At 45.5% G+C, this 24,240-nt stretch overlaps 3 protein-coding genes across 9 annotated transcripts; 1 reads left to right on the top strand and 2 right to left on the bottom strand.

The window, feature by feature from the left end:
• Positions 1 to 2,671: 2,671 nt before the first annotated feature.
• On the bottom strand, positions 2,672 to 10,809 carry ERLEC1 (endoplasmic reticulum lectin 1). Of its 2 annotated transcripts, XM_069008805.1 has the most exons (14): positions 10,504 to 10,809; positions 9,847 to 9,951; positions 9,679 to 9,759; positions 9,175 to 9,252; positions 8,996 to 9,059; positions 7,880 to 7,920; positions 6,051 to 6,274; positions 4,840 to 4,969; positions 4,387 to 4,548; positions 4,046 to 4,105; positions 3,827 to 3,951; positions 3,329 to 3,406; positions 3,063 to 3,138; positions 2,672 to 2,922 (listed from the first exon to the last, which is right to left on the bottom strand). In XM_069008805.1, the coding sequence occupies exons 1-14, from the start codon at positions 10,807 to 10,809 to the stop codon at positions 2,851 to 2,853; spliced, it is 1,602 nt and encodes a 533-aa protein (XP_068864906.1). In that variant the 3' UTR covers positions 2,672 to 2,850. The 2 variants fall into 2 exon arrangements, with proteins under 2 accessions (XP_068864906.1, XP_068864907.1); XM_069008806.1 differs by lacking the exon at positions 3,329 to 3,406.
• Positions 10,810 to 10,814: 5 nt separating this feature from the next.
• Positions 10,815 to 24,206, top strand: ASB3 (ankyrin repeat and SOCS box containing 3). Of its 5 annotated transcripts, none has more exons than XM_069008804.1 (10): positions 10,815 to 10,833; positions 17,418 to 17,628; positions 17,931 to 18,092; positions 18,870 to 18,982; positions 19,344 to 19,479; positions 19,649 to 19,826; positions 21,146 to 21,343; positions 22,071 to 22,322; positions 23,079 to 23,212; positions 23,771 to 24,206. In XM_069008804.1, the coding sequence occupies exons 2-10, from the start codon at positions 17,433 to 17,435 to the stop codon at positions 24,016 to 24,018; spliced, it is 1,617 nt and encodes a 538-aa protein (XP_068864905.1). In that variant the 5' UTR covers positions 10,815 to 10,833; positions 17,418 to 17,432; the 3' UTR covers positions 24,019 to 24,206. The 5 variants fall into 5 exon arrangements, with proteins under 5 accessions (XP_068864905.1, XP_068864903.1, XP_068864902.1 ...); XM_069008802.1 differs by lacking the exon at positions 10,815 to 10,833 and adding an exon at positions 10,883 to 10,905; XM_069008801.1 differs by lacking the exon at positions 10,815 to 10,833 and adding an exon at positions 11,310 to 12,860.
• Positions 12,098 to 17,411, bottom strand: CHAC2 (ChaC glutathione specific gamma-glutamylcyclotransferase 2). 2 transcript variants are annotated; one of them, XM_069008807.1, is made up of 3 exons: positions 16,624 to 17,411; positions 14,768 to 14,803; positions 12,098 to 13,996 (listed from the first exon to the last, which is right to left on the bottom strand). In XM_069008807.1, exons 1-3 carry the CDS (start codon positions 16,906 to 16,908, stop codon positions 13,613 to 13,615), a joined length of 705 nt encoding a protein of 234 aa, XP_068864908.1. In that variant the 5' UTR covers positions 16,909 to 17,411; the 3' UTR covers positions 12,098 to 13,612. The 2 variants fall into 2 exon arrangements, with proteins under 2 accessions (XP_068864908.1, XP_068864909.1); XM_069008808.1 differs by lacking the exon at positions 14,768 to 14,803.
• Positions 24,207 to 24,240: the final 34 nt, after the last annotated feature.

Here is a 24,240-nt window from a genome sequence, read left to right as displayed (position 1 = left end):
CAGCTTGCCTTTATATCACTCCCAAATTTTTTTCCCACTCTTTCACAACCACCAGTGGCTGGAAACTCACAGCAGCCCAGAGGCCCCTCTGTCCAGCCCTGGGGGCTGGAAAACCCAGGGTGGTTTGTGCTGTCTGTCTGATCTGACCGGCACTTTCCTGCTGTGGCAGGTTCTGGGAATTGCCCTGCAGTCATCTGTTCTTCAGGCAGATTCCAACCTGCTTTGGTAACAGGGACAGGAAATTCCGAAGTTGGAATATGTCAGGAGAAATTTTTGCTCCTGCTGTCAGTGTGGGGTGAGCCCCTGCAGTTGGACAAGTCTCCATCTCAATACAGTGGTGCTGCTTGTGAACCTCCAGCTGTTCTTCCCTTTGGGAAGATGGAACATCTACAAGGCCAGCAAAATCCCAGGGAGAGTCAGTCATGGCTGGAATTGACAAAGTAAAAAAGACAGTTTTTTGGTACAATCACAGTTATTCCACCAATTCTCTGTGCTGGAATTATTCTGTCATTTGTTTCATCCAACACCCTCTTGGTGTATTTTTTTTTTTTAAAGCAACCTCTTATTTTGGGGATTGAGGGAAGAGCAGAACATGAGACAGGTCTGAGTGAGCCTGGAAGGTCCACACCATGTGGCCAAGAGCAGGACCAGTGATTTCATTCCCAAAACAGGTCATGTGCCACTTGTTCTGTCTCTCTCTGCAGGGAAAGGTTTTTTTGTGCACTGAAAATGTGATTTAAGGGAGATCTGAACCTGCACAGGAGCTGCTCAAATCCAAAGAGGATCAGCACCAGCTTTGAGGAGACCAAACCTCACAGGAGCTTCTCTTATTAAGGTGGGCTTGGATTTAGGTGCTAGATGACAATGTAAGATATTTATGACCTGGAAATGGACTGGTCTGTGTGAAGCAGCTCTACTTCCTGAAGGTGTAGGAGCAAACTTAAGTCAGCTCTTGGTCAGAAAGGGATGGGAGAGGAAGGGGAGCAAAGCATGTTCCCTCTGGAGGTGGATGTGGGTGCTGGGGCAGGAATAGCTGTCAGCGTGGAGCTTCCTGCACAAGGGGAAGTCGAGACAGAGGAACACGGGTTTGGCAAGAGCCTGCTTGCTCACATCATGGCAAAAGCTGCTGTTGGGGGGCACCAGGTGCTGTGGCTGCTGAGTCAGGGATGTGCTTCCCCCTCCCACCAGGGAGTTCCCTCCCATGCAGGGAATTCTGACATCCCACAAAATAACTATTCTTGGCTTGCCCTCTGATGTAATCCCCACAAGGGGGGATGTGCAGGAAGGGTGGGTGTGTTGTGTTCCCTTCCTTGGCACAGCCTGAGGGATGCTGAGGCTGCCCAGAGCTGGGTGGCTCCAGCCTTTCCTCAGGGCAGCCTTGAGCCAAAATAAAACCATTCCAAGGGATCGTGCAGGTCTGGAGCCATAACGAGGGGATCCAGCCACCCCCTTGCACAGGCAGCAGGTGAAATGCTTTCATCTTTTCCTACTCTGTGTTGGCTGCTGATGCCTCTGGCAGACAGGACAGGATGCCTCATGAGATTGGTCCAGCTGTGACTGTTGAGGGGAGTAAAGGAAGAAAGTTAAGGATCTGAAGTCCGGAGAACTCTGGTTTTAATGTCTTCTCTTTCTAAAGGTTCCTGGATTAAAACTTTGTGCTTGTTTAGCTAATGCTTCACAGGAAGTCTGGGAACAGGGGAATCTGGCTACATCTGGGTACAAGACTTTTCTGGGGGAAACAATCTATGTAAAAGACTCTTTCTTCCCCTTTTCCAGCTCCTTCTGCCACCTTGCTGAGCCTCAGAAATCAGGATATGAGCAAGAAAACTGACTGTCAATTTAACTGCCAAATCATGCTGCTGCTGCTGTTTAGGTTTTCTGCTTGGTGAGACACTGAACAGGTTCTGTTGCAACAGTCTAGCCACTCAGGGGAGTATTTTGGGCATTATCTGTCCACTCATCTGCCATGTGGCTGGCAGGTCCTGCCCCACAGCCATTAGAAAGTCCTGGGCCTTGCATAAGGGCTGCAGAAAAAAGGAAATGTGGTGGGCACATGGAAGTGACCAACAGGCACAGACCGGACACTGTTGCTACAGCCCCAAATGTCCAAGGCTCTGCTGGGTGTTGGCCATTACAAACTTTTTCAAAAATATAACATAAGTCCACTTCAGATCCTGTCAGCAGTATTTCAACTTATCTGAGCCCTCCCACTTCACTTCTAGGAATGTCTAGTGCCAGCAGATTAAAACTTCCCAAATGCTCTTTGTGACGTAGACACACTACAGGGAACTGGACCTGGTGGCAGGAAGGATGTTCAGCAAAATAATTATATGAAGATGAACCCTACGGTGTTAAATAGATAAATGGAATGTCCTGGGAAGCAGCCCAGAAATAGCAGCTGAAGAGGGGTGAGGTGCAGTGACAGGAGAATACAATTCCCAGCAGTCAGAGTGAGGTAACATTGGTGTTTGGAGAAAGCAGGAACAGTAGGAGAATCATGAGTGGTGTTGTGGCTCCTGAGCACGAAGTGTTGGCTTCACCTTTTCCTTCTGTTGGCAGCTGAACTCCTCCCTTGAAGCTTCAGGTTTTTTGTGCTTTTTCTGAGTTGAGTTTACACCTTAATGATGCCACTGATGAGGGGGAACGTGTCACACACGAGCCAGGCAGGAAGTGCAAGACAAGGTTTTAATCATTAAAAGTTTATCAATAAGCTCTTATATACACATAGTTATACACAAAGTGGTTCACAAGTCCCTCAGCTTGGAGAGCTGTGCTGGTGAGGCCTTTGTCAGCTCACAGACACTGTTCCCATGGGAATGCCAGGATCTGGCCTTGGGGGCTTTGCTGTCCTCAGCTGGGCACTGAGAGGAGCCCGTATTCATCTGCTGTATCCAGGATTTTACAGATCACTGGAGACTCCACCTGGAACAGAGAGACCAAACCATGAACTCAGCACTGCAGGAATCTTGGGAAGAGTCACTGGGAGAAAGGGGCCACCTTAAACATAGAACTGGAGATGTGCTCTACTACCAGCCCTGACCTCAGGCTGTGCCTGTACGTACCCCAAGGATGTATTGGCAAGAATGAGGCTCCAACATGTAAATGGTCACAGCGTGAGGGGAGTCAGATTCTTTACATCTGAAAATAGAGGAGAAATTGGGGGGGTTGGTAGGCAATAAGCACAAAGTAACACATGTACTTCACTGCTGTCTGCAGCATTTTATTAAGTTAACAGATACTGCCTTCTGAGCTTTGTGACAACAGCAGCAGCTTTCCCCTCTGACCCAGGAAACAGACACAAAACATCACTTTGTAAAAGTTCACTTACTTCAACTTCACAGTCACCTGCCTTGGCTTGTCTGTCAAGTCACAAACATCTCCATTTCCATAGAAATGAGACACCATCCTGCCACAAAAGAGCAGAATGGAAGAGTGTGGAAGTATTAAACACAATTTTTAAGCAGGCAGCTCATTGGTGCGATCCAGCACCTCATCATTGGTCAAGTGTTCAATATACAAACCAATAGTAACAGATACACTATTATACTACACTAGATATTATTATACTATATACTATATAACTATTATACTGTTACAAACAGCAATAGGTTGTATTGCAGTTACTGCAGAAGGAAAGTGTTGCTCAGTGTTGGAAGATTTTTCTCTGCATCATATCCAAAGTGCTGAATTCCTCATTTGTGATGTTGACTGGGGGTGAATCTGAACATACTCCTCTTGGCAGTTTTTTCATCTGTTAACAACCCAAATTTCACAGGACTGGGCCCTGTCTCCCAAGTGTGAGAGCAGGGCAGAGCCTGGTTGGTACCTGACTGTCTGGGTGCCGTCCTCTCGCAGGTAGAAGGTCCTGGCTGCATTCTTCCTCGACCACTCGATGTGCTCCTCCTTGCTCCACGTACCCACCACCACAGAGGTCTTGCCACTCTCTTTATCCTAGAACAGGAAAAGCTGATCACTACACCCTGTCCAGAGGATTGTATTTTCTTAACAGGAACTTAAAGGAACTAACAGAACTCTTTGAACACACCTCGTGGTACTGGTGAACATATTTGCCATAGCAGAATTCGTATTTCCACCAGCCAACGCCCTGGGGAGAAGAACAACCTCAGTGTTAAAAAGAACCAAACACAACCCCTAAAACAAACCCATCCTTTTCCCCCCAGACCCTAAACCAGCTGTTTCAGCTGTAAAACTTGGTATCTATTAGTTAATGAAAATCCATCACAGCTAATTCCCTTACCTACTTTCATTTCACTGTCTGCTCAAATAAATTGAATTTCAACAGAAAAGTTCAATATAAAAATTAAACAAATACATAAATTAGGATGTATTCCACATAGCTCTATTCTACATGGCTTTGCTGCTCACCCCATGGAAGCAGTAGGAACCACTGAGGAATTCCTTGATGAGCTGCTCGTCAGTCAGCTTGGAGATGTGGGTTGTCCCCACTGTTAACAGCTGGTGGCTCCCAACAGCCACAGGCTTGTGGATGGAAGAGAATTTCTCTTCTTTTGTTGAAGGCATTTCTTCCTGCAATTAAAGGATACAATTAAGTCCCCTGCAAAGTCTTTTGGCATAGATTCAATTTTGAAACTGAATCTGTTTTGGTCAATTTTAGCTGAAAGAAAATTCCAGTCAAAACCTTCACACATTTGTGAACTGTAGGCTACAGAGGCTACAAAGTTTTAAATTAGTAGCCCACCCTTGCTCTGTTTTCCTTCCAAAGTTTCAACAAGTTTAATGAAAGACTGCCACCATCTTATAAAATGTGTTAAACAGGGAAAATAAAGATTTTTCTATTTAAAATGAAACAAATCCTACCTCCTTAACCCTCCTAAAAGGCATCTTCAGCATTTCCTGCTGTTTCTCCAGCTGTTCCAGGTTGTGGGGTTTAAGTGGGGATCCTGGCAGGGACTGGCAGAAGATGTCATTCACAGGGGAAGCCCTGAACCTGCCCAGCAAGGTAAGAACAAGTCACTGTTACATCTTCAAGTACAGAAATCAGTTCAGTGCTCTGAGTGTCTGGATCTGCTGCTGCTCAGGTGCTGCAGGTGCATCCCTGGATGAGATGCCAGGTGTAGAGGGAAAGCCCTGGAGGCTGAGGCACTGCTTGGGGGTGCTTTGGGAACACATGACAGGAAGAAAGGGCATTAGACTTGAAATTTGGGTTGTGATCCCTGTGGTGACACTGGGCAGCATTGCCAGGCTGCCACCTCCACATTTCCTTATTTACCAAGGTGACGTAAGAGGGGGAATGATGATCCTGTGCGTTTATTTTAAGAGTTTCCTGCTGGTGGCCAGGGACCCTTCCATGCCTGCCCTTGGGAAGGAGGCAGCAGCTCTGGATTGTATCCTTATCAAGTAACAGAACAAGCTGCCTGTGTGTTTTTTCCCTACTGCTACAGAGGCTTAGAAGACTCAAGCAGTAAACAGACAACAGTGCCACAGAAAGTGCAGCAGATAACAGAGTATGACCAAACTCATCCACATGAGAAAATTTACAGTGGAGACCAAACATTAACAATAGCAGCACTTAATAACTCCAACTGCCAAGTGTTTCCAAAATGCAGGATTTTGCCTTCAGACTCTGTGGCCTGTTTCAGATCAATGATAAAACACTCCCTTGTTCCAACATCTGTGTAAATCCATGACTCCTATCCATTATCTTCCCTTGTCTGTATGGCACATTCCCTTTGTAGTTCTCTTTACACCCCTTGGAAGGCCCAAAGACTCAGGGGATCCCTCAGATACATAGTACAGTTCAGGGAAGGGGAGGAAACAAGAACCCTACACTTGATTTTTGGAAAATAATACTGAAACTGTGAATTCTCCATATGGAAATGGCTTCTGGAGAGCTCCTCATGTTGGGAGGAGCTAAAATCGAGGTTAAGGTTATGGCTGGAGAAGGTACTTTTGGTTTTGTAGACTTTTAAAGTGTACACACATGGTATCTGCAGTCTTCAAATACCATGAAGATGATCCCTCAAGAAATCACAACGTAAGAGGAGACAGAAGTGTTCTGGGCACTGTACCTGTACTTGGGGTGGTTGCACAGCAGCGGGGTCAGGATCACCACCTCGTATTCACAGGTGGTGACTTCTGCTACGGAGAGGATCTCGTGCTTGGCCTCGGGGTGGCAGATGTACATCACTGTGCTGGACCTGGGCAGGTTCTGCCTCAGGCTGCAGGGTGTGCCATTGCCCAGCTCCACGGGGTAGTAGGGCGTCATCTGCCCTTCGATGTTTTTTGTGGGGATCTGGGTGAGGGAAAGCAACAGATCATAACCACAGGAAAGCTCCCGAGACTCTTCTGAAACAAAAAATGTTATTCCTGAGTGCAGAGCCAGTATGGCTGGGTTAAAATCAGACCCTGTGTAGCTACTCAGTGTTTCTGCAACATCCAGACCTGTCCTGGTGTTCACCCAGACTGGGTCTGCCAGGCTCATCACCTGCAACACCAGGCCCTAAAGAATCCAAAACCATCCTTGCAAAGTCATCCTGGCACCTGCACTACACCTCTCATCATTCCCAGCTCCAGGATGTTCCTTATTCAGAGGATCCCACACCACCCATGGCTGTGGCTAACAAAGTTAAGGGTGTACACAAAGTAAATCCCACTTTTTCACACTTTTAAGTCAGCTCTCTTCAGGTTTGTTCCTTTGTGTTTCATCCAACTCCCCAAACCGACCCTTTTTTTACCCGTGTTGCTTGAGCTACTGAAGGTTTTCAGAGCTGAACAGACAGGGCTCTGTGCTAAAAGACAAGAGGTGCCTTCTGGGGTCAGGACACTCCAGGGATCTGGGACCTTTCTGTCCCTCACCTGCTTCAGCTTTCAAGCTGCGTCACCCTGTCCCAGGCCACTGATTCCTCCCAGAAACTGCTCCACCACGAGTGAAGACATTCATGAGATTAAAGAGCCAACATGCCCCTTCCTGATAAGAGATTCCAGGAATGCATGGCAAGTGCATCATAAATACTGTCCAAGAAAAAGGCAATAAAAGACCTAATTTCCTCTGAAGCTGAAGGAAAAAAAGCTGCACTGGAAAACACTTTGTTTTCCTGGCTTTCCAAGAGGCACAGCTGTCACATTCTGCCCCCACACAACCTCCAAAATGCTCCTCAGGCCTGGGTATTGCTGAGATCACTGGACAACCACCACCCTGGGCTGTTCCAGGAGCACAGACACAAAAACTTCATTTCAGCATGAAAATGAAGGGGAACTGGCAGTAAGGTCAAACCTGCTCTCACTAATTCCAAACTCCAGCATGCTTCAGGTATTCCCATTGTTTCGCTACAGAGTCAGCAACTCAGAATTGAGTTATGGGGCCTAAATGAGCGGGGAAGTCCTCTAAGGGGAAAGGGAAGCACAGAGTTTTATGGGATGGGTCAGCAAGTCAGCTCCATCTCTTAGGGATTTTGTGCTGTAGGGCTTTGTTAAGTGTAAGTCATTTGAGTAGCAAGACTAAACAGATTTTCTGAGCTGGGACTGATAATTAAGAGCAAGAGAAGTGCAGTTCAGGAACAGTTTCATTTCTTGATACTCATTTTGGGAGGAGACTAATTACATCATCTTATGATTAGATTGGATATTAGGAAGAAATTCTTCCCTGTGAGGGTGGGGAGGCCCTGGCACAGGTTGCCCAGGGAAGCTGGGGCTGCCCCATCCCTGGAAGTGTCCAAAGCCAGGCTGGACGAGGGTTGGAGCAACCTGGGATAGTGGAAGGTGCCCCTGCCCATGGCAAGGGGTGGCACTGGATATCTTTGAGGTCCCTTCCAACACAGACCATTCTGGGCTTCTATGATCATACATAAATTGCCTCCAATACTGATGGCAGAAGTTAAAATAGATGTTTTTCACTTGCCTCTTTTGCACTGTCTTTGGAATGTTCCTTCTCTTCTTGATCTAGGGAATAATTAAGAATGAGGTAAGTTTGTGCACTTGAAATAGAATGAAGTTTTATACAGAGAAGCTTTTCTGGTTTGTGTATTTGCTGGTGCTTTATACACTGCCAAGAGCCACTTGCAGGTGCGAAAGAGGAAAGAAAGGAAATAACCACTGGTCTGAGGCCCAGAGCAAACAGAGCAAAATACACATCAGTTCATCACAAAACCACCTGGAGTTGGTAGGACGGGCCAAATCCAGCCCTGACACCAAGGCAGGGCTGGAGAACACGTCACTGTAGCTGTTTGGGAAGGGTGGGAATTGGACAGGAGACAGGCAGGTGCTTTGGAAGGAGCATGAGCTGCTGGACAGGAAGCAGGAAAAGGACACAGGACACATAGTCTGCCAGCTAAGCAGGAAGGGTAAGAGCCTGACAGACTCAGCTATGGTGACCTGAAGGACCATCACACATCAACATCCAGCCCCACAAAACTGGTGACTCGAATCAAACATTCTGTGCTCTGTACAGCAGCAGAACAAGGCACCCCTGCACAACCACTGCACCCACTCACCCAGACAGGCCAAACACGGCAGGTGCTGAAGCCCTGTTTCTTTCCAGGACTCAGATCCCTAACTGAGGGCTGCAGCTGGGGATCCAGGAATGGGATGAAAAGCATTAAATCCCCCCCAAAAGACTGTAGGATTCCAGTTAATCACTTCCAAGAAAACACTGGTGCCCATCTTCTACACACTAGCCTGGAATGAAACAAACACCCCAGCCCTGGTGATGTTTTGCTGTTCTGTTTCTGTTCTTTCCATCAACTCTGAATGAACACTTAGTCTGTGGATTTGAAAGACCTCTTTGAACTAATTTACAGGCAAAACATGCTCCAGAAATCAGTTATTCTAAACTGTTCTTTGAGTTTGGGACTCAGCAACCTGATTTCCACCAAAGTCCCACTCTAGGTACTTGAGTGTTTGTAAAGATCTGCACCAGGTTCCCTCCCTAGAAAAAGCTCTCAAACTGGTCAGACTGGAATAATTAAAACCCCAAAAAATCATTAACATCAGCAGAATGAAATCATCTAAAACACACCTGGTTCTGACAATGGGTTCTTCATTATCATATTCCCCAGGTAGTATTCCTGGATGTTTATTTTCTACAATCAAAACAAACATCAGTTACCACCTTCCAAGCTTTTCCAGGGCATTCAAGTCTGCTGGAGGAGTTCAGCAGGAACGTGCCAGTGGAGAAAGGGGTTGTGAGCAGCCTACCTGCCCCGTTTCCTTCTCCTCGTGGTACTGACGGATGTGTTTTCCGTGGCAGACCTCGTAAGTCCAGTAAGATTCAATCTTAGAAATAAAATACATTTTTAAAATTATCTTTATATGTATTTACACACCACAAAACCACCCAAATGTTGAATTTTGCAGCAAACTGCTGGAGCACCCTCAAAAACAAGAGCACAGCCAGTGGTCTCAGTTTTGCCCAAACAAACACACCAGAGAAAACTTCCCTGACTTTTACACAGATAAAACAAAGGAAAAAAAATAAATTAAAAAAATAATAAAAATCCACATTTTTAACTGCTACCACAGCAACCCATTTATCTGAATCCTGACATCTTCAATCACACAGAATTTTGTCAGCAATGTTAAGGCATAAAGTTGTAAAGACCTTGTTTCTTATTAGTATCTTATTTACTACCCTAAACCTTGACATGAACTGGATTGTAACCTTTTAACTGGCATTTAATGAACAAGACAGAGGTAACATACTCTATAGGAACAGCTGCTTTGCTTAAAGAGAGGCTCCAGCAGTTCCCCTGGAGTAGGACCTTTATAGTCCTTTTCTTCTTCCTGCAACAGAAGCATATTTCATGACATTAAAACTTAGTAAAGACTCATCTACAGTTTTTATTTACAGAACAACTCGCCTGAACTCACCTCGTTGCCACTGGCTATCAATGGCAGGAGACACTTGTACTTCTCTTTATCCACAGTGGTCATGATGATATAATTGTCCTCCTTGTACAGGACACCCGTCGTTGGCTGAGGAAACAACCAACCCACGGATCAGACAGGCGGGGGGGGGTTTAATGCTACTCATTAGAAATACCCCTGAATTCCTGAGTGGTGCGCCAGAGTATTTCCTGGGATTTAATGGTACCACAAGACTGGGGTTCGGTGGTTAAGCTGACTGGGAGTTGCTTGCTGTCGCCTTGGCTTTGGACCTTCTCCCTCCAGCCATATTCCCGATCCCCTCCAGCTCCCCGATCCTCTCCAAATCCCTGATCCCCACCATATCATGGATCCCTCTAGCTCCCCGATCCCCTCCAGCTCCCCGCGTCCCTCCATGATCCCCTCACTCCTGCTCGCCCATTTCAGACCTTTATTACAGCCCCCAGCCCCAGCCATCCCCCTTCGCCCCCAGCCCTCCCCAAGCCGCTTTCAGCACAGAATCCCGCGGGATTCTCTCCCAGCTGCCGGGCTCCCTCCGGCGGCGGAGCAGCCCCACCCAAGCCCCCCTGTGTGGCGGGGAGGCTCAGACCCCTCCCCGGGCGGAGCGGCCGCGCGGGCCCCCCGGCCCGGCACGGTACCGACCAGACTGAGCTCGGTGCCGGGCCAGTTCACCCTGAACGGGATGTCGTCGCTGAGCTGCGGGAGTGCTCGGCCGCCCTCGGCCACCGCCGCCACGGCCGCCAGGAGCCCGCAGAACAGCGCCGGGGCCGGGCAGGGCGGCCGCAGCCCGCAGCCCCTCCGGGGGGCCGGGGCCGGGCTCGGCGGCCGCAGCCCGCAGCCCCTCATGCCGGCCGGCGGCTCCGCCGAGGCCGCGCCGCGCCGCCGCCACGTCGGCTTCCGGCAGCCGCGATCAACAACCGGGGCAGCGCCCGCCGCCGCCAGCGGCATCCGGGGCAGCGCCCGCCGCCACAGGTGAGGGGCTGGGCGGGCACGGAGCGGGCGAGAGAGCAGCGTGAGGGACTGAGGGAGGGAGGTGTAAGGAGTGTGAGTACGGGAAGGGGGGGGGGAATGGGAGCGAGTGAAGAGTGGGAGTGAGGAGTGTGAGGAAGTGAGCGAGCGCGGGAGAAGTGTGAGGGAGTGAGGAATTTGAATGAAGAGCTTGAGAGAATGAGTGTGAGAGAGAAGTGGGAGTGAGGAGTGGGAGTGAGGGAGCGAGGGGTGACTGAGGGAGGCGAGTGAGGGGGTGCGGGGGGGAGTGAGGGAGGGGTAGGTGGGGGCCGAGTGAGAGGAGGGGGGTAACGAGGGAATGAGTGGGGGGGAATGGGGTGCGAGTAATTAACTTTGGTCATTAGTGGCTGCACTAAGGGTTAAAAATAACCAATAGGTATGAGGTTATGAGTGTAAAAGCACTTTAAGGGCTCCTCTGTGTGTGTTTCTCTATGCACTTGTATATATGTGTGTATATATATACATGTATGTATCTACACACCTGGGAACCGAAGGGGTCCGGTAGTCTTCACATCAGAGCAGGTTAGGCCAGTCCCATCTGATCCATGGGAAACGGAGCAGACAAACAGTTGAAGGAAAGACAGGAAATTAATTGGCCATGCTACGGAGAATCCACTCATTACACAGCCATGGAATTATTCTGCTTGGAAAATACCTTGGAGATCACTGAGTCCAACCCTTAAGTTTGGATTTCCCTCCTCTCTGCATTATCTTCTGTTAACAGTCATGGATGCGGCTGTTGTTTCCCCAAACACTGTTTGGGAACAGGTTTAGCAGCGCCTTTGTGTGTGTGGCTGTGTAGTGAAGCCTACAGATCTGAGAATCTGTATTTTCACAAATATAGATTGAGTATAGCCAGTCAGAAAAAAAAATGAAGCCTAAATGGCCTATAATTTTTGAGGTAACAGATCTGTGAGGTGTTTGGTGGTGACCAAAGCTGGGGCAGAGCAGTGGCTTAACCCCACACAGCAAGAACAAATATATGTATTATTCTATTTCCCATGCTTTAATTAACTCCTGATGTGCCACAGTTTATAGTAGCCCCTGTGTGTTTTCATTCTCAGCCCCAACAGCAGTTTTATAATGAGGTGCAATGAAGACACACCTTGATGTCCATCCTCACATGGACACACTTTAAACATAACATTTCTGGAGATTTCCAACCCCATTATCACTGTAATGCCTTTTTATTGCACTGAAGTCATACACACACACACGCACTGGACCGTATATTATTGCAATGTTTATGGATTTGGGAAGCAAATGAACCAACAAAGCCTTGGAGACAATTAAAGAGAGAGAATGTGGAGCCACGCAGAATCACAGCATTTAAATAATTAGCGTTTTAAAGAGGGAATCGGCCCTGACAGCCCTGACAGTTCTGGATCATTACTGAGCACAAGCATCCCCTGCCCTGTTTTAAGGAACAAGGATAAGTCTTTGAGGAAAGAATTTTTAAATCTAAAAAGGATTTTCAAGAAAGCAGAGAGTGCCATTGCACATTTTTACCTTTACAAATATAAACCAGGAAAAGGTAAAGAAGAGAAAAGGTCGACCTTTGTAGGGGAAAAACACATGTTTTTGCAATTACTGATGCAGCATCCAGGCTTCGAGGCTGCTACTAAACACTTAAACATTCACTGCATGGGAAAATAGGACGGTATGTGGTGTTTGAAACAGGACTTTTTATATTAAGATATAAAAATATACTTTTAAAAAAGTTAATAAAAATAAAAGTTTTGAGAAGCGAGACAAATCCCTGTGGGGATGGATACTCTTTGTGCTGATGGATTGCATCAGGAAGCCTACTGGCCTGGACTGGGGGCTTCCCAACCCCCTTGGGATGTCCATACACACCCCTAAGGTTACTGGAAAGAGGGTTCCTTCCTTAATTACCTTCTGTTGGTGAATCCTGAAACAGGCTTAAAGTCTGTCCTTGGAGCTGGGATTTTTGAAGAGATGGGGCCACAACAGCATCTGAAGTAACAGAGGTGAGAGTTTCTGTTCTTGCTGTGTTGTGACTTCAAGTCATGCTCTTAGTTAATTTTGATATTTTGGGGTTATTCTTTAGATTAGGATTAAAAATTAAAATGAGTCACTGATAGGTTATGGCTTGTTTGAGTCAGAGTGCCCAGAGCTTTGGTTTCCAGGGCTCGACATCAGCAGCCAAGGGAAGGAATTATTTCTTTGACAGTAAAATGGTTTATCCTCTGCATTTATATAAAGGGTGAAATGAGTAATTCAGTGGCATAACATCATTTCAGAGAAGCTAAATGTTGATTTAAATGTTCTACTATGCAATTTAGGACAACCACTTAAAATTCTTGCATTGTGGTCTGGAATGACAAGAAACTATCACTTAAATCTATGGGACTTGTCTCTGCATGCTGATTTTGACCTCAAAAACATTCTAAATATTTATTTTAAACCTGAAATAATAATAAAACATGAAGAGAAGTTTAAGTGGAGGTCTTGAGGTGTAGTCTTCGGATGAAAAGCTAGAACACCAAAATCAAACCTAAACCACTTTCCTCACTCCCCTCTCTCTGGACTCTTGAAAGAGTGATTTTGGTAATTTTGTTTTAAGTGACCAACTCCTATTCTGAATGCAGCATTAATTAAGATATGCAGTATTAATGAGGATAGCACAGTACAGAGGAACATTCCTCCCCGTCACACACCCATGGCCAACAAAACCTGTCCTCTGCAGACAGACCCAGGTCGCTAAAAGCACGAGGTTACTTTATAGACAGTTGAGACTTTGGTGCTTGTTCAAGAGCTCCTTGACCAGTGTCTCTAGGGAGAAGAGGTGCTCATCCACATCCTCTGGCACGAGGCTCCTGATGGAGTTGGCGAGCTCAAACAGGTATTCCGTGTTCCTGCCGCTGGGCCCGGCGGCGGCCAGGATCTGGCGCGCGATGTCCTCGAGGGGCGCGGGGCCCAGGTAGTTGGGGTTGTCGCGGGTGCCGATGTACAGCAGCACGTCGAAGGGCGGCACCGACGTGTCCTTTGGGTAGAAGATGACCGTGGTAGTCCTGTAGCCGCCCTTCTCCCGGAAATCCAGGTAGGCCTTCACTTCTCCTTCCTTCCCAGCTGGTAATCTGTAGGCAACGCCCCACACGCACCCCTGGCCGAGGAGAACTGGTTAAGAGAATACTCAGAACATCGTTGTATTCAGGCAAAACTTGCAGGAAACTAGTTTTGTACCCTTGTGCTGCTTTGGCACTGTTTGTAACAGTCCCAAAATACAAGGGCAAATTGATCATCCTCTTTCCTGCTAATGCTGAGGTTTTTCTGACAGAGCAATTTCTTGTTTTGTTAATAGTTGAAGTAGTAAATAGCCTCAGTGCAGACCACTTAAGGAGCTGGCAAAATGGACACAGAGTTTCTCCCTGACCTCATAAAATTTATGTCTGAAAATTACCAATTTAATGAATGCCCAATTTGAAGGAATTTTGATCAGGTCCCTTCTGTTTAGTGACGGTTTGGCAAGGACCTGAGTGTCACCTACACCTGTTACACACCTGAACTGGTGTGGTGTGCTGAGATACCTTCACAATCATGTTAACACCTTGTGAGGCTGAAATTAAAGCAGTTACATTTATCATTTGATGTTTATATCAAATCATGTATATTTGATATATGTTTATATCAAATTCTGCACCTCACAACTGGATAGCCAAAGTGACTACTCCAGAATATACATTCAAATATCCCTGTGGTCATAGCAGAGCCAAACTACTTCCAGTTTATTTGAAACAATCAAGAGCCCTTGGTGTAACTCTGGGAAACACTGAGAGGATTTTTCCCTAAAGATAACAGTTAGTTGCTTGTAGAGAAGCAAAAATGAATAAGAGAGTGGAAGTGCAACAGGACTTTCTGTACAGCAGTACCGTACCTCAGCATCTTCCACAAGGGTCACAACTCTTCCAGGCTAAAATTTAAAAGAAGAAATTGTCATTCAGTCAGAGGCTTTTGCCCTAAATCATGAGCAAAAAGCAAACCAAAATGAGAAAAAAAGCAAGGAACGGGAATGAAAGGCTCAGACAACTAATCCAGCACAATTCCAGTAAGGTCCAGATCCAGTATAAATATTTTCCGGGAGTAGCTTTTGACAGTTTAGAGAAGCTTTGACAGACAACGTGTTAAATTCTGTGTGGACAGTGCCTGTGATACAAAAGTTAAACTAAAGGCAGTCAGAAATGGGGAGGGTTTGAATGTCCTTGCTTTACATGTGCTGTCCAGACTCAATTCTATTCTTGTTTAAAACAGTGACAATTAATTTAATTAACTATCCTCAAGGAGCCCTTGGAGCCTCACTGGACAGAGGGAGGATACCTTGTAAATGGCTTGTTTTTCCCAGTAAGTTAATTCTTGTAGGAAAAAGTAAGAAGCCAGTTTGTAAATACCGGAAATAAAATAGTTGAAATTTGTTGCATAAAACTTTAAAACATAAAACCCTATGTTGAACTACATCTGCAGTTTAAAACTGCTGCTTTTGGCATCAAATTAGTTCTCACCCAGCATGAGCCATTTATTCCTGATCTGACTGATAAAATAAGGCAACAAAGCTACAAGAACACTAAATGATTCCTATTTCCTGGGGCGAAACGAGTCTGTTCCCATGATTCATCACAGATAACTTAAAGTGTTCCTTTTGGAAGGTTTTTTCCATAGCCATTGACTTGTGCACTCACAATGGGTCACAAAGACTTTTGTGAATTATGGATTAAAGAGACATTCTGTGGTGGAAAACAACTTTCTTGTCTTTGCCAGAAGTGTCTGTAACTGTAACCTAAATACATTAAATTTCATTTAAATCTAATTTGATTTGATATGAAAGGCAGTGCTGAGGAGAACTTCATATTCAGGTGGGTTGTGTGATGGAGCAAGGATCTGTTTGCCTAAGGAAAGGCAGCATATTTAGTTAATTGCTTTGCAGAGTCCTTGTCTTGCCTGGAACTACCCAAAACAAACATTAAGAAACAAATTACTAAATATTTATTGATCGGAGGAATTAATTACTGTTTGTACTACTGGGGATAATCCTGTGAAAATATTTTTTACATACAGCTAACATGTAATTTGCTGTATATTTGTAAGAACTGTTTTTTCCTCGTTGCTGTTCTTTAACGCGTGTCAGGGGTGGCTCAAGCTGTGTTATCTTTGAGCTCCGTGCAAGTTATTTTACGGTGTTTGAGGTTCTAACGAGTGTCATTTACATCTGGATGAAACCTTCCACGCAGCAAGCTGTGTTATTCAAAATAATCCTGACGCCTTTTCTCTTTTAAAGCCGTATTCCAGGTTTACAGTGAAGTTACCTGGGTGCAGGTTATACCTTTATCCTCACCCCTGTGACTTAAAAATACATGGCATTGGGAATGCTCACTTTGGAATTTTAGTTTCTTTTTCTTGCTGGGTTTTTTCTTTTCTCCTTTTCCAAACTGTGAAGAATTCTAGAACTGTAAGTATTTCCTAATCCACGAATTTTCATATGAGAGTAAAATAAGTTAAAATACAGTGGGGGTTTACTTAGATCAATAGTTCTGGCTTTTCTGATTCCCAGTGCACAGCCTGACAGCCGCCCCTCACCGAGAGTTAACGCCTTAAATGACAAATCTGGGCATTTCTGAGCCGTCTTTAAAGGGAGATGTGTTGTTTGTGGGGTTTTTGGCAGCCCTTGCGGGCAGCTCTGGCCGCGGGGCAGGGCCCGGGCCCGACGCGGCGGCCGCGCTCCCCCCGCCCCCGGCTCACCTTGCCCGGCACCCCGCGGTGGTCGGTGCTGCCCTGCCAGAAGCGCCGGCTGTAGCCCCGGACTCGCCCCACCAGCTTCTCCTGGTAGGGGAAATCCACCTTCCAGATGAGGGAGCCGTAGCCGAACACCCACATGGCGGCCCGGCCCGGCGGGGCCTGCGCAGAGCCGCGGGGCGGCCCCGGGCGAAGGCGGCGGCGGCGGCAGCGGGGCGGCCGCGGTTGGGCTGGGGCGGCTGCGGAGCCTCGCGGGGTCGGCGCTGTGACGGCTGCCGCGGAGGTGTTCATCGGCCCGGACCGCCTTCCCCAACCCCACAAACGACCGTCTCCCCCCAAAACCCACCAGCGACCGCATCCCAAACCCACAAACAACCTCCCCAGGCAACCGCCTCGCCCCCCAGTCCTACAAACAACCGCATCGCCCCAAACAACCACCTTGCCCCAAATCCCTCTACCACCTCCTAAACAGCCACCTCTGCCCCCAGACCCCACAAAGACCTACCCCTCAACCCCATAAAACACCATCTCTCCTCCAACTCCACAACCTCCGCTTAAACCCCCAGCCACCTCCCCAAACACCTTCCAAATAACCACCTTGCCTCAAACCCCACAACCATCTCCCCTCAAAATCCACAAACCTCCTGCCCCAACCCCCCCAAGCTAACAAACCCCCCCAAACCACCATCTCCCTACAAACCAAACCAAATCCTCTGCACAACAAACAACCCCCCCTCGTTTATATATTGTACCAACACTCATCTCTCTCTTTTTTTTTACCTCCTTTCCTCCTCCTGCAGAGTTCCACACCAGGGATGGATTTCACGGAAGCCTATTCCGACCGGTGCTCGGCTGTGGGCCTTGCAGCCAGAGAAGGAAACGTTGAAATACTGAAGGAATTAATTAATCGGGGATACAGCGTTGATGTCCCGGATAACAGGAGGTGGTTGCCCATCCATGAAGCGGCAGCACACAATTCCAGTGATTGCCTGAAGCTGCTCATTGATACAGGTAAGGAAAATCTAATGGGAAATATTGTGGTTTGCTGCTAAATTACCCTGTCATAGAAGGTCCAATTTACATAGATTTATCCTGTTCTTGTTTGGGGATTTTGTGTGTGGTTTCACAGCTGCAGTAAAGAGAAGTTGGCACGGTTCAGTTAATGGGTGATACTTGAGGTGATAACAGGACATTCATGGGTGTTCCATAGGCCACACATCTCAAATAACTCTGTTATTTTCTTAAAATGATTGTATTTTGTAATTCACTGCTAAATATCCCTTTCCCCTCCCCCTCATTATACTCCTCTGCAGCTCCATCTGATGACTACATCCACTCAAGGACGTTTGAAGGGCTGTGTGCTCTGCACCTCTCAGCCCGTCACGGCTCTGTGGAATGTCTCCGGGTTCTCCTGGAAGCTGGGGTTGACCTCAACAATGTCACCACTGAATCTGCCACCACCCCACTCTTCCTAGGTGACATGAGCTTTCCTCAAATCCCAAAGAGTTTAAACCCACCAGTTTAAATTCAAGTTTCTCCGAGTTTAAACTCGCCACAATTCCTTTGCTGCCTGCCATGCTCCATTTTTTTGTAGCCTAAATGCCAGGCTTTAGACTCAGAGGTGGAGTGGGTGTGGAAATGACCTTTTACTTACCCGTGTATCTTCTTAAGACAGTGTTTTCAAACAAAATTACAAAAGCAGATTTGTTTTCTGCATCAAGCACAGAAAACCTTTAGAAGGTACAGGCTGTATGAGGCTGTTTCAAGTATTTTTTGTTTTTCTAATTCCTCCCTAATTCTTATGTAAAAAGACTTATTTTTGACATTCCTAGTTTGGCAATCAAGGTCCATTATTTTAGCATTTTTTCTATGATTTATGTTTGACATAATTAAATGCTTAAAACTTCAGTTACAGTGAATCCTGAGGGTCTAAATCGTCTGATTAAATATTTTATTTATGTACTCACCTCTGTACCCAGACATCATGGGTACCATGTTACCTTTGTTTCCAAGTCTTTTCCAAGTTTGGGGGAATTTTGGTATCATTTCCATTCTCCAACACTGTTTTGGGGATCTAGATATAAAAGACAAGTAAGTATATAATGGGCAAGTTTAAAAAAAATTACTGTTATTGTTTCAGGATGTTGACAGTGAGACATTTTGAGCTCTTAAATCCAAATACTTAAATTATTTCTTTTAAAAATTCTTCAATAAGAATTCCTTTTTTTTTTTTAACTACTGTTCCATGGAAGCTGTTGAAAATAGACACGCAGAGGTTGTCAAGTTTCTGCTCCAACATGGAGCAAATGTTGAAGGTTCTCATTCTTGGTCTGGATGGAATTCTTTGCACCAAGCTTCCTTTCAGGTAACCTGTGAGCACATCATATAATTGCCATGTAACTGGTGTATTCTGAGGGCTAATTATTTATTTAATAATTATTGCATTTTTATCACATAATTTTTTCTAACTTACCCTAGCAGTGATAGTCTTGTACTTAAAAATATGTTGGTTTAATGGTTCTAACACATACAAATGAGTTTTTCATGTAAATGAGCAAAAGTGATCAATTTGAACTTGTCTAATTTCTTTTACCGTTAATTTTTCAGTGCATGTTCAGAATATTGAATATATTGTGGGTTCTATTATTTCTATTTGGAACATGTGGGGGAAAACCAGATCTTGTAATCTTGCTTTCCTGCTGGTTAAGAATAAATATTTGTTTCAGGGTTCCACTGAGATTATGCAAATGCTCCTGGAGAAGGGGGCCAGCAAGGACTGTCGGGATGACTTTGGAATTACCCCTCTGTTTGTGGCTGCTCAGTATGGCCGGCTGGAGAGTCTGCGGCTGCTTCTGTCCCATGGTAACCATGACCCTTCATTTCCCTTGCTGCTTCCATCAACTTTTACTAAATACAAGTTTGAATAGTAGAGGTTTTATTTCCTTTTTGCTGCAGAAAACTTGCTGAGTTTGAAGCCATCCTGTGAAAATTAACGACTGATGGATGTGACTCTGGTTTTGTTTTGTGTCAGGTGCAGATGTCAACTGCCAGGCCAAGGACAGGGCCACCCCCCTGCTGATTGCTGCGCAGGAGGGACACCTGGATTGCGTGGAGCTGCTGCTGGCAGCAGGGGCAGACCCAAACCTCTACTGCAACGAGGATAACTGGCAGTTACCCATTAATGCAGCAGCTGAGATGGGCCATGCAAAGTAGGTGCTTGCAAAGGCATTCAGACAGAAGGTCCTGGTCACACAGATCTGATCCCCAAAGGAGGAAGTTCAGCCTTAAAAGGGAGAAAAATTGAGTGTTCAAACTGATCTGTAGTTTAGAAGTCCTGATTATTTTCCTATTTTAAATGTCTCTTAGTAGTTTCTTCCACACTGACAGGGAGTAGGTTTAGATAGAATATTAGAGAAAAATGCTTCCCTGTGAGGGTGGGGAGGCCCTGGCACAGGTTGCACAGAGAAGCTGTGGCTGCCCCATCCGTGGAAGTGTTCCAGGCTAGGTTGGATGGGGCTTGGAGCAAACTGGGATAGTGGAAGGTGTCCCTGCCCATGGCAAGGGGTGGAACTGGATCACCTTTGAAGTCCCTTGTAACCCCAAACATTCTGTGATTATGTGATTTTTAATTCAGCATCTAACCTGGGTTTGATCCGTATCCTAGAGTGTTTAAAGGGTTTTCCACAGTGCTGAACCAGATATCAATTCACTCCATGGCCATATTACTTTTCCTTTTAAAAGTATAAGTAACAATGTTATACATTATACATGACTTGAACAGCTGCTAATTACAATTATATTCCTAACCATTAAGTAGCAGAAGTAATTCTATGCAAATTGAATTAGCTGGACCAGCCAGAAAAATCAAAGCCACAAAACAGTTTCTTTAATCCTTCCAGAGATGCATTTGTAGCTTTGCTCAGTTTCAGGGATACAAGCCAGTTGCAGAGCAGAGAGCCAAGAGTGGAAGGAAGTTTTGGGAGTAGACCACTGGGGAGAAGCATCTCTCAGGAACTCCACGATTCTCACATGTGACAGCATTTAAATATATAAATGATGATACATCACTGGCAACCCTTAAGCAGCACCAGTAATCTCCAGCTGCAGAGGAACGTGGGTTTGTCACTAATGTGATGTGGCCTGGGGTGTGAACTGTAAACAGAAGGATTTTTCTCTTTCATAGAACTAGGAATTAATTTCATTTGCAACTCACATTTCCAGTTTGCTTCCAAACTTCCTTGGAGTTGGGATTTAATGTGCAGTGGTGTTCTGCTGCTGTAAAAAGAATTGTTGGGTTATAGGAAGTAGCTGCCCCTGGTTTGGTTTCAAATACTTCTTTTCCAGCCTAAATCCATCCCAAAGCACAGCGTTTGCCAGGGGTCTGTGTATGGAATTATAAATCTGCAAACTCAAGAGTGAAAAACGACTATTTTCTTCCAAAGCTGCAATGACCCTGTGAAAAGCTGACCGTGTGTTTAAGATTAATCCTTGCCTAAGATCAGAAAGCAGTGGTTTTAAATATCTGCAGGATACTGGAGTTGCTGATTCCAATCACTGACCGGATTTGTGACAAGGGCGAGGGCAAAGTCAGCCCCGTGTATTCTGCGCTCTACGGCGGGTACGGGGAGTGCCTGGAAATGCTGCTTGAGCAGGGCTTCAGCCCAGATGCTCAGGAATGCCTGGATTTCGACTGCAGGTCCCCCATGTGTATGATCTTCCAAAAGCAGTAAGTAACCTCTTCTATTTTGAAATTATTCATAATTATATTCGCTTTAACTAACTTACTTTAGACATGCAATTTCCTGCCTTTCTCCCTCAATTGCTGTTTATCATATAATAATTTTCCAGAATTCCAGTGTGTTCCCCCTTTGCAAGCACTTCTCATTAATATTCCTCCTTGGGAATGTTAATGTGGAGTCCTGGAATGTGGCTCATGTGCTGCATTAAGGAAAACACCTTCAAAAAAGGCTTTTGAATCCTCTCAGATTTTAACAGATTATTTCTTGTACATGGGTTGAAATTTATTTATGGTGTAGGTGCTGCCATTTCCCTTAATGAGGTTTGTTAGTAGTGAATTTAGTTCGTGGCATGCTCCTAGGAAGCTGCCTTTAAAAATCCTTGGACACCATTTTTCTCTTTCTGTCCTGGTGTTGCTTTATAATAAATAAATTAGGAAGGGATGGCAGAGCAGGTGGCTGCTGAACTGTCCTGTGAATGAGGCAGGTAACGTGTCACCACTTCTATGAGGTAATGTGCCATCTAAGCCCTAAAAAGCAACACTAATTATCAGTCATCATCTCAGTCCTTATCCTGTTACCTTGTTGCAACAGGTAATGACAAAAGGATTTTAATACAAACATTTTAAAGTGTTTTGTTAGAGACAGATGTAAAAAGTGGGAGGTGCTTCCTGAGGGAGAACTTATGGGGTGCACTGTTGCTTCTCCTGCTCACAGGTACTATCAGTTCATTGATGTTCTCCTGAAATATGGGATCACCCTGCGTGGGATTAACTTGGCACACTGCCTGTGCCATAAGAAGTTTGCTCTCTTCCGGCGCTTCCTGAGGTTGGGCTGTTCCCTGCCCTCAGAGGAGGAATTAACAGACTTCATCCACTACAGCAGCACGGTGCAGAAGGAATACAAGGAATGGCTGCCCTGTCTGCTCCTGGCTGGCTTCAACCCCGTGAATTTCATGTGCAGGTTCTGGTAAGCAGGGAGCCTTGTCTTTATTTACTTAAAGGTCTCACGCTAATGTGCAAAGTTGCTGCTGAACGAGGGCTTTCACAGGATGGCCCTTGATAATCAGTTGCCACCATCAGGAATGGGAGGGGTTGTGGAAAGTCTGAAATAAATCATTCACACGTCATGTCTGGGGGCAGCAAAACAGTTTTATTTAGGAAGAATGCCAGACTGGAAACTGCCTTTTTCTAGGGTAGCAATAAAGCATCACTTCCCAAATTTATATCGAACATCTCTTATTAACCCCCAAATTTAGCTGCAAGTTTTGTGTGTGTGATACTTCAATACAGCCATGCTAAGAAGAAATTCCAATGGGAGAAATAGCTCAGGAGGGATGGGAAACAAATGGGAAGTGATGCTGGGCCAAGGCTGGGAGGAGAGGAAACGGATGCAGTTTGAGACTGTTTTGTTTAACACAATGTGGCAAAAATTCCTGTCAGATTTTTTTTAATTGTTTTTTTTATTGAAGTTTTTCTACATACAAATAACTTGTAGCTTGGCGATATTTTCTATTTAATTGGGCACTACATGATTAAACTTATATTTAGAGTTATGAAATATTTGTATTTTCTGCAGGCTGTAGTAAACACACTACAAGTTTGCAACTCAGTGACTGAACAAATCCCACTGTCCTTGTGTATCACATGTGATGCTTTTTGGTCTTTTATTCTGTAATCCACAAATACTTTTAAAAGGTATTTTAGGGGAGGTTTTGTTATGCAGGATTTTCTCCATGAGCGAGGATGTCCTTAATTTCATCCTGGAGTTCATGAATTGGAGCAGACTTCCTCCAGTTGTGGAGCAACACCTTTCCCAATACAGGGAGAAGTTCACTTGGACTTCCAAGAGCCATTTTGGTAAGAAATACAGACAGGAAAATGATGTCTCCAGGTATCCAGCTTCCAGGCTGCAAGTGGGGAGATTTAGTGGAAGATGACAATATGACTTACTTATGTTTTATTTTTTATATTTGATTTGTATTTCCAATGAAGCATCTGTCCTGTTTTGTAGGCATTGGACAGTAATTAAATACAAACCATAAAAAATGTAATCAAAATGTGACCAGGCAAAAAGCTTCAATTGGTTGTGCGGGAATTTTTCATAGTTCAGCCTTCAGAAAAGCAGGTCGTGTTACGTGACTGAAAAACTGCACTTTGTTAATTATTCTTTGTGTCTTTGTTAATTATTCCTTTCAAAGAAAATTCTTTAAAAGGGTCTGTAATCATTTTTAAGTTGTTCAAGTGATAATGTCGTTTAATAATACTTCCTTTGGAATGTTTGAAACTAATGAGGATGTTTTTGGAGTTAAAAAAAAGGGGGGGTTATTTGGGGCAATTGAGATTAGTAAATATATTAGTAAATATATTAGTGTTGTAAGAGCTGCTCTGTGTTTGACTTGGGGTTTCATTTTCCAGCCTTCCTTCCTTCCCTGTCTCACCTGTGCCGCCTGGAGATCCGGTCCCTGCTGGGGAGCGAGCGCCTGCGCTCGGAGCGTGTGATCCGGGAATTGCCGCTGCCAGCCTGCCTCCAGGACTACCTGCTCTACCTGGATGTGCTGAGAGCCAACACTGTCCCAGATGCAGAGGATTCCCTGGAGCAGAGAGAGGAGGGAGCTCCTTCCAGTCACTCCGAGGCTGAGGATATGGAGGAGGGACACCAGTAACACCAGTGCTCGGTGACGGCGGTGCCAGTGCCTGGACTCCGCAGCTGCAGGTTTTGTAATGGGAATCAGGAGACACGGGTGGAGAACTGCTGTAAATACCTGTTGTAATCATTCTTTTCATGCTGTAGTTTTATACAACATCTAGAAATTTCCTAGGAGTTCTGTGATTTACTTGTTTAAAATCTGTTGTAGCTTTCTAAGCAAACATCTTCTGTTTCTTTT

The sequence above is a fragment of the Aphelocoma coerulescens genome, chromosome 3 (assembly GCF_041296385.1).
Source record: "Aphelocoma coerulescens isolate FSJ_1873_10779 chromosome 3, UR_Acoe_1.0, whole genome shotgun sequence".
NCBI lineage: Eukaryota > Metazoa > Chordata > Aves > Passeriformes > Corvidae > Aphelocoma > Aphelocoma coerulescens.
This window is presented reverse-complemented; position numbering and strand designations above follow the sequence as displayed.